Source organism: Halyomorpha halys, unplaced genomic scaffold, assembly GCF_000696795.3.
Source record: "Halyomorpha halys isolate HHAL.00 unplaced genomic scaffold, Hhal_1.1 Scaffold1678.1, whole genome shotgun sequence".
NCBI classification, from domain to species: Eukaryota; Metazoa; Arthropoda; class Insecta; order Hemiptera; family Pentatomidae; genus Halyomorpha; species Halyomorpha halys.
Window position 1 is genome coordinate 17,019 of NW_027112464.1, and position 8,838 is coordinate 25,856.

Below are 8,838 nucleotides of genomic sequence, written 5' to 3' on the forward strand. Positions count from 1 at the left end.
AATTTGATAGTTTTAACTAAATTCTCATATCTCAAGTGTAGCTTGGTTTCAAATTGAAAGCTTTAATATTAAATAGATAGTAAAATTTTATTTAAATTTTATAACATTTTAGACTCTTAATCTCAGGGCGGGTTTCTAAGCAATCAGAACATACATACAACTACGAAAGACACTTTTTACTAATATCATCCCATAGGCGTTGATGACCAGAGGGTTTTACGCCTTTAAGCAACAATCAACAACAACAACTACGAAAGACACAGAATTAAATTACCTTTACAAATCTGCTTCAATTCTATTATGAGCAAAAGTAACCAATTACTCTATGTGTTCGTTCTCAACAAACAAACACTCATTAACTGTAAACAAAACATTTTGTCTTCTTTCCCAAAATGCTATTTCTAAAAGTCAACAAAAGATTCTCTTCACCTCTGCTCTCAGGAAACGTCCTCTCACCAGGCGATCCAAAACAAAAAGTATCTTTTTCTTTCCAATGACACTCTGATATCTTCTTTCTCTAAATGTTCCACTGGGGAAGAAAAAAAATGTTCATGACCTCTTGGATCCAGGATACATCCTCCCAATCCCGCCTAACAACGATTCTCTCGGTGTTAGTTCTCAACATCGATTGTAGCACTACAGTTTTGAGTTTTTTCCTATGATTTCCTTAATGAACATTATTCTTTAACACTTATTCTTGACTTATATTTTTTCTTAAATTTATTGTAACTACAATTATGATGGGAAGTTAAATAAAGTTTTTAAAATATTCGAGTCTGCTCAATATGGCCTCTCTTCAATGGACTTTTTGAAGGATACATGCCGCTATCTTGGTTTTGTTTTGAATAACATATTTATTATAGACAATGAAAATTGGTTAGCTTGCTTTTTGGTTCAACAAAACAAATGAACAATATTAAAATGATACATAAAATAAAAAATAAAAACATATTAAAAACTCTTTATACACCAAAATATACTATTTACTCAAAAAGAGCATATTACAATATATACAAAATAAAAATTATTTTAAATAATTCCGAATGAGGAGACTCAGAATCCTTACCGGGTAAGTAGCGGATTGGTTACCAGTGTTTATAGTATATATAGTCTGGCATACTTTGAGTGCACCTTCATGATTCCCTTTGTCAGCCAAAAATTTCGGAGATTCAACAAAAAAGATGCAACCAATACCACTGATTAGGGAAGGTAAAGAACAAGCCATCTGGTAGAGCTGCCATGATTTAAATGGTATCTCGTTTGGAACTTGAAGTGGAATTATCAACATTGCTAAACCTGTTTGAAATAAATTATAAAGTTTAAATAACTAAATAAATTATGTTTATTATATTAAAGATGAATATAATAGTAAAAATGTTAAGCATTTTAAATTAAATTTATGGTATAATTTCATAGCATGAAAAGTTAGTTTTCATGATAATGTTGACAAATTGAGAATAAATGAAACACCAATTTAATAAATTATAAAATGCAAAAATCTTTGCGTAAAATATACACAATGGACCGTAAAAGACTAGCCATATTTTTAAATGCATAGTTAATCCTTCGCTTTGCAAGATACTGTACACAACATTGTGACATTAAGAATTAAGAATCAGCCCCTAGGGAATTCATTCCGTGAGTTGGTAGTATTTTTTGATCCTAGCACCTCTCATAACCGAATGTATACATAATACCTTTCTCAAGTCCTTACCAAGACATGACACTAGGTAATGGGAAGGTAAATAATATGATATTGTTTAAGTGACTTATTTGGAATTATATAGGGATTTGCTATATTATATAATAAATATCATTTGTATGGTAATGAAAATCTTAATTTAGCTAAGATACCACTCCTAGGACTGGGAATTGAGCTTGTTCTCTTCTTAACATTGACTTAGGAATTCTTTGAGTATGTTTTATTTATTGTTTCTACCTATTGCAGGCATTTAGACAGGGTCTCATCTCGGAGGGGGCCAATTTTTTTTACATATATATCAACTTTTTTTCCTCTGTTTCTATTAATTTTTTTTCTAGATTTGCCATCTCAGATATTTCTAAACATACATTAATTTATACGAGGAGAAGATGGTTGGGGGTGCAATAAAAAAATAACACAAATAATTAGAAATAACTTCTTTAATCTTGTCAACGTTTCGGCCAGAATTTCTAGCATCAGATAGAACAGAACAAGATAATAACCAATAAATACAGAAATTAAAAAATAAAATATAAACAGAATGACATAAAGTAAATAATTGTACAGAATAGAATTAATAAAATTGAGTAATGAAAGAAGTGAAAAATAAAATGTATACATAGGTAATTGAATAAGTAGGTAAAAGAACATAATAAAGGAAATAAAATAAAAATTTGAAGTGATATAATGCAAAGGGATACGAATATTTTAGTTTACTAATAATTTAAAAATAAAATTATGGAAAGAAAAAAATAAAATTGAGAGAAAGAAAATATAAGTAACAAATAAAATATGTAACCATAATATTGGATAAAGAAGCAAAATATGAAGTCAAGTTTAACAAAAGAAACTAATAGAAAAAAAAATTGATAACAATAATAATATACAATGAATATAACTAATAACGTCATTCTGTTTATATTTTTTGTATCCATTGGTTGTTATCTTGTTCTGTTCTTTGCTCTGATGAAAGTTAGAAATTCTGGCCAAAACGTTGGCAAGATTAAATAAGTTATTTCAAATTATTTGTGTTATTTTTTTATCACACCCCCCCAACCATCTTCTCCTCGTATAAGTCATCCACGGTCAACTATCTCTCATGATTATACATTAATTTAATTTCTTTTATTTCATTTTAAGGATGTAAAATTTGAGATCATGTATATTGTTTATTTACTGTTATCAAGTATATTATATACATTGAAAACTGTAAATTTGCAAATAAAACTTTATCCTAAAAATAGAAGTCTATTTTTATATCTAATTCTAAAAAATAAGTGTAAATACAGTAAATAAAATAAATAAGTAAATAAATAATTTCATTTTGATGGCTTGACCTGTATTAGTGAGATTTGTCTTAAAAATAAATAAATAAATTTAAAAAAAGAATCCAGTGGACCTATTCTTGCCAAATTAAGCGTTAGTTTCAATACGATTTCACTTTTCTTTTTTTTCTTTTTTATGACCCTCTTCCTAGTCATTTCTGACATACAGAGGAGGTGGGTTTACCTAGCAGTAATTAACCTATTTCAACTATGATGGCGGGGTCAAGTTTTCATTTTGTGAGGCAACCACAGAAATAAAAGTCCATCACCCAGACTTGATTAGAAACCGTGAATTGTAAGGCTGTAGCGTAACTCCCTAAGCTACAAATGGTGCTCAATATGATTATACTGTATCTAATCTAGTAATACGAACCTGCTTGCAATATTTGTCCAATTGCAGAGTAGAAACCCATTGACAAAACTGCTATGTTTCTCCCCTTCTTGGGATATACTTCTGAGATGTAGGCAGTGAAGATTGGGAATGGGCCACAAATCCTGTAAGATTATTTGTGTTTGTTTTAATACTTCACCAAAAAAGGTTTACATTAATATTATTTACAGATATGTTGGTTTAGAATTACAATCAGATATCAATTTTCAGTTAATTTAATACAAAATTATTATTATTTTTTTTTTTTGGGGGGATGGGGTTCTACCTAAGATTTAAGAGGTAGTCCAGGTTCACTAATGAGTTGTTATATTTGAAAGAAATTTTATTACTGAAGCGATCGGGAACGACATTAATAAAGTTCCAATGAGAATTATTTTATAAGTTTACCTGGACCTGCTTTTTTTATATATTTATTATAGATATGTATTTTTCTAATAATATTTTTTCTATGTATTTATTGACATTTATATCTATATATTTATTGACACTCTTTGTTTTTTTACAACTGTATTTACATAAAAATATATGTATTACATAAATGTGATGTTACAATGGCATGATACAGACTACTAGAGAACATATATGTTTTGTTTCTCAATATTAATTTTAAATAATAATCATTTTTTAAATATATTTACTTATTAGATTTTCATATATATTATTTTCTTTTTTTCCCTCTACTATGTTCTCAAAATGCTCTAATCTTCGTATAATACTTACATTCTACATTTTCTACCAATATTGCTTATGTATTCATATTATCTACTATCTTCTTATTTTCTTGTTATTATGTTTTTTGTTATTATATTATTATGTTTGTTATCTTGTTTTAATTCTCAGCCCTGATGAAGGCCTGAAATTTTGGAACAAATAAATAAGTTTTACTTATTGGTCTTCTTTTCTGATCGCACATCCAGCAATCTTATCCTGATATAATATCAACGGCCAACAAATAACGCATAATTATAAATATATAAATTTAAATTTTATAAAAGCATTATATAAAGAACAAAATTAAAGTTATGACACTTGTTAATACAACATTAGCAATTGTTTTTAACAAGATATTAACTAATATTTAAAAACAACATTAGTAACTGTGTAACTTACATTGCATTGTTTTCATTCCTATGTAATTGACGACAAATAAGAGAGCTAGCTGCCCTATGAGACCACCAATATTTACCAACATCATTTTTGAAAAAACTTCCTCACTTTTCATATTTGCCTGAAGAATCATATTTAATTAACAATGTTTTTATTACTTATCATATAGTAACTTTTTTACTGTTGTGTTAAACTTCAACCTTACTGTTGTTAAGTTGCTTCTCCACAAGTTACCTTCTTGGAGAAGGGGACAGAATCCTTCTTCTGGATCCAATGTCGATGTATTGACTAATGTAAGAATTTCTGGCATCCACAAACGGAAAATATTATACCTGGAATCAATCATGACATAATTTACTAATACAATGTTATTAACTTGGTATATAATTTCGATTTGCAACACTACTATGCTCTGATTAGGAACTATTTAAAATATAAAACTATACATGAATATTCTGATATTAATATTATTATTTTTTAAATGTTTTTATTTAAAAAATATATATAAAGAAGAAACAGCAATAGTAACAAACTGTGATATGACATTAATCCCTCAAATACTAACCAACTGGCTCTTTCCAGTGTAGCTGTCATACATAATTGCAAAGAGCTCTCCAATCAAAGCCTCTTAACAAACTGAATAATTGTTCTGGAGGGCAGTTCCGCTGCCCAAAATATTTTATTCTAATTTTACTATACTTGGGACTGGTACTGGTATTTGGTAGGGGGTACAAGTCCGGCAAGTGGGCCTAGTGGTTCTTTTTGCCATCCCCTGGCGGCTACCTGAGTTGCCGCCACATACTAACCAAGGTGGGAGTTCCAAGATTCATTCTTCAAGACCACCGAAAAATGAATGTTAACTGCCCCAGGTGGCGCCCCAACCCACACCACACGGACATCACATCCCACTAAACACGAGACAGGTTTCTAAGAAGTGAAAGGTGTCTTCCTTTTCATCAGACTTACATAATGAGGAGTTATCTATACTGTCAGGTGTTCAGGTTTCACAATTAAATTGAGCAATTCCGCTCTACACCGGAAAATTGATTGCATGGATACCAAATCAAAGTTATCATTTAAATATGGCGTTACTGTTTCTACCACACATAAACCTGCTTACAAAGAAAAACTGGATCGAAGACTTTTTCAAGATTCAACACCTTTCACTTTGTTTTTTCAAATTCCTTTACGCTACATCTTACTGCGGTCAATCTTCTGTCCAGATTGGCAGACTTGAAGCATCGAGATTAACTTCATAACATTCCATAAATTCCTGCCACTTTCAGTACCTAATAAACTTAGGCAATACCTCCTTCCTGATTTAAAATATAATCAGGCATGTATCTGGGAAGGAACAGTATTTTTTTTAAAAAAAACCTTTTAAATTTTTCTAGAATATCATAGTGTTGAGAACCCTACATCTGCCCTGCATGACATACCCCCACTCAAGAGATTGAATTATACATCTAATTTTCTTTTGTAGGGTACATTATGGCTTGCCATCAAATTATGCAAGATGGAGTTCAAACCAAATTTAACCAGAGTTTGCAATCTGAGAGGCTCCATACGTTTCTTCCAACCAGGAGACCTTTATTGCTTGTTTATAGTTATATAAAAGAAATTGTGAGACATTTTGGAACTATTGAATGTAATCATAGAATTTATAACTGTACAAAGTTAGTCCCTGAAGGGGCAAGTATTGGAGAGAGAATGGTTATTTCTCACGAACCTGTTGTAATAGCTGACGATCACCGTCTCATGTGCTGGATAGGCCTAGAGCGATTTCCTCAGGATCTATGTGTTTCTGCATCTATACGAATAACTATCCACTTATTACGGTGTGGGTGCTTATGGTCAGCCTACCAATATTCCTCTGATTCCAGATGAACTTGAGTTGCTCTGGGATTACCGCATCATCATATAAGAGTAATGAGACACCAGTGGTTGAAGCCTCATCGAAGTAAATTCCCATCACTACTTTACCAAGTACAATAGGAAAGAGGTAAAGATGACCGTGCCCAAAAGCCTCGGTGGGAGCACCAGTAATTAGGCTAGGAAATAGCTCAATGCAATCTAGATAAGCAGATCAATAGGACCAGGGATTCCAAGGGAAGGATCGGCGGCTGCATATCGGGATAATTCTTTCATCACTTCTGGAGGAATCAGGGGTCGGAGCATGTTGGAAATAATCTGTTCGACCACTAGAGCACGGACTTTGAAGTTTGTCTCATTAATGAGAGTGAACAACAGTCTAAAAGCAATCCATTCCTTGACTTTATCTACTGGAATGCCTCCCAAACCAGCAATTTGGCTATCAAAGGGCTGCATTTGACTTCCAATTTGAGCTGCGACCTCATTAGTAATAAATGTGTACTGGCTCCTGGAGTCTAGTGCTTGTGCAAATGTTTAGGCCCATTCGATATGGCACATGCAGTGCCCATTAACACTTCAGAAGGAGGGTTATGAGGTCTGGATGAGTAATGGGTATGACCCACAAAATCAAAATTGCCGGACTCCAAAGAATTTCGGGCAGCTTGAGAAACAAATCAATTCTCCTCATGCAACACACTATTGTGTTTGTCATTGAAATATGTGCAAGTGTATTCTGAGTGGCATTGTGAAGCCTGATGACCCAATATTAGACAGTTCCGGCACGAATTGTACGACTTGATGAAGTCATAGCGTACCTCAAAGGTCAAAGTCAGGAGATGATGCCCACTACAGCAGGGACAATGTTCTTTGCCAGGGGAAGTGGACTTGGCGCACAGAGAAGCACTGTGCGACTGGCGATGCCCCGATCCTTCCAATGGTTTTCTAGGAGTCATACTCGTATGTATCAACAGATACTGAGATAAGTCCAGAGATACATAATCTCATGGCTAGCAAGGAGGGAGGTACCGTACAGCTTCCTATCAGTTGGTCTAGTGCATTATGTTGTAACATGTGATTCAGGCTAACTTGATTTCACATTGGAGGGGCACCAATTTTTCCAATTTCCTCCCTAACTCCACCTCTTAATCCTGGATAGCTGACCTCCATTATGGAAAACTTATAATTTTTGATTTTGCCAGATTCCACAAATGATAATAATTTTCCAGATGACTTATCATTAGCTGTAATTTTACAGGAGAGGGGGCCAGCACTACAACATTGTCCAAATAGAAGAAACACCTGATATTAATTTTTTTTTACATTGACTTATAACTTGTTAATTTTTCAGTTAAAGGTATATTTGTAAGTAAATAACACAACTGAAAAAGCGAATCAGAAGAACATGATAGATAAAATTTTGGAGAAAATTAAAAAAGAGAATTTTGATTGGTAGAATATTTTTAAAACTCCTTTTTGAAAATTGTTACCTTGCTCTTTGTTTTTTCTAAAACTTAAAATTGAGGTAGTTTTAAGATGAAAAATTGAATTCCAGACTTCATAATAGGAGTACAAAATCAATTGTAACAATTAGTTTTCTAATTGCCCTTCAATCATCGTAAACATTTTAGGTTTTTAGAGTAGTTTAATTTTGTATGTATGTTTGCATACATATGTTTGCATATATAGAGAATATTAGGTAAATTAAATTTTATTAAAACAATGTTAGGTAAGCTTTTAATGTGTTAATATTATAAATTAAACAGTAAAGTTTATTATTGCAGGATTTGGGTATTTGATGTATATTTTCACTTTCTACCACATGATTTTGCACATTTTGGGTTTTTTACTGCACAAAATTCTAGTTTCTCATTATAACAAATGGCATTATATTTGTAATAGATATTACTTACGACCCAACAACTCCTAGGTAAATCACAAATACTATTAATGCTTTCTGCACAAAAGGTGGTTTAAAGATGTCCATTCCTTCTAAGAACTTTGAAAAATTAGATTTATTCTCAGTCTTTCTACCCATATGATTCAGCCTCTTTACCTAAAACAATATTAATTCGTATTATATAACTTATTAGACAAGTAGAAATATTATTTTAATGATGATTTATTACTTGTTTGAGCTTGTGATGTAAGTTAAGAAAGATTAAACGTTTAATTTTATTGTATCAAATAGCTAGGATAATCAATTATAATTATAATCATTTTTATTTTAAACAATAACTTTAATAATTAATATTTTAAAAGTTTTTTTCTGTCCACAAGATTATATATAATGTTTCTTTTGTTAAGAGGAAAAGATGATCGGGGGTGCAGTTAGTGAAGAACACCAATAAGTAAAAACCTATTTATTAGTGCCAACGTTTCGGCCAGAATTTCAAGCCTTCATCAGTGCAAGAACAAATAAAATATATTATAATAAAATAAAA

General features: G+C 31.5%; 1 protein-coding gene and 1 long non-coding RNA gene across 2 annotated transcripts in view; both read right to left on the reverse strand.

Moving 5' to 3' along the window:
• Positions 1-1,066: 1,066 nt before the first annotated feature.
• The window catches only part of LOC106690359 (synaptic vesicle glycoprotein 2B), a gene marked incomplete at its 3' end in the record, with an annotated part of 15,483 nt that continues 7,711 nt past the window's right edge, over positions 1,067-8,838 (reverse strand). Inside the window, 2 exon segments of the mRNA XM_014435773.3 lie at positions 1,067-1,296; positions 3,401-3,522. Of these exon segments, the coding sequence (XP_014291259.3) occupies positions 1,067-1,296; positions 3,401-3,522 (352 nt within the window).
• Positions 4,529-8,445, reverse strand: LOC136796484 (uncharacterized). The gene is made up of 3 exons (XR_010844196.1): positions 8,308-8,445; positions 4,731-4,857; positions 4,529-4,646 (listed from the first exon to the last, which is right to left on the reverse strand). It is a non-coding gene; the product is annotated as an uncharacterized lncRNA (long non-coding RNA).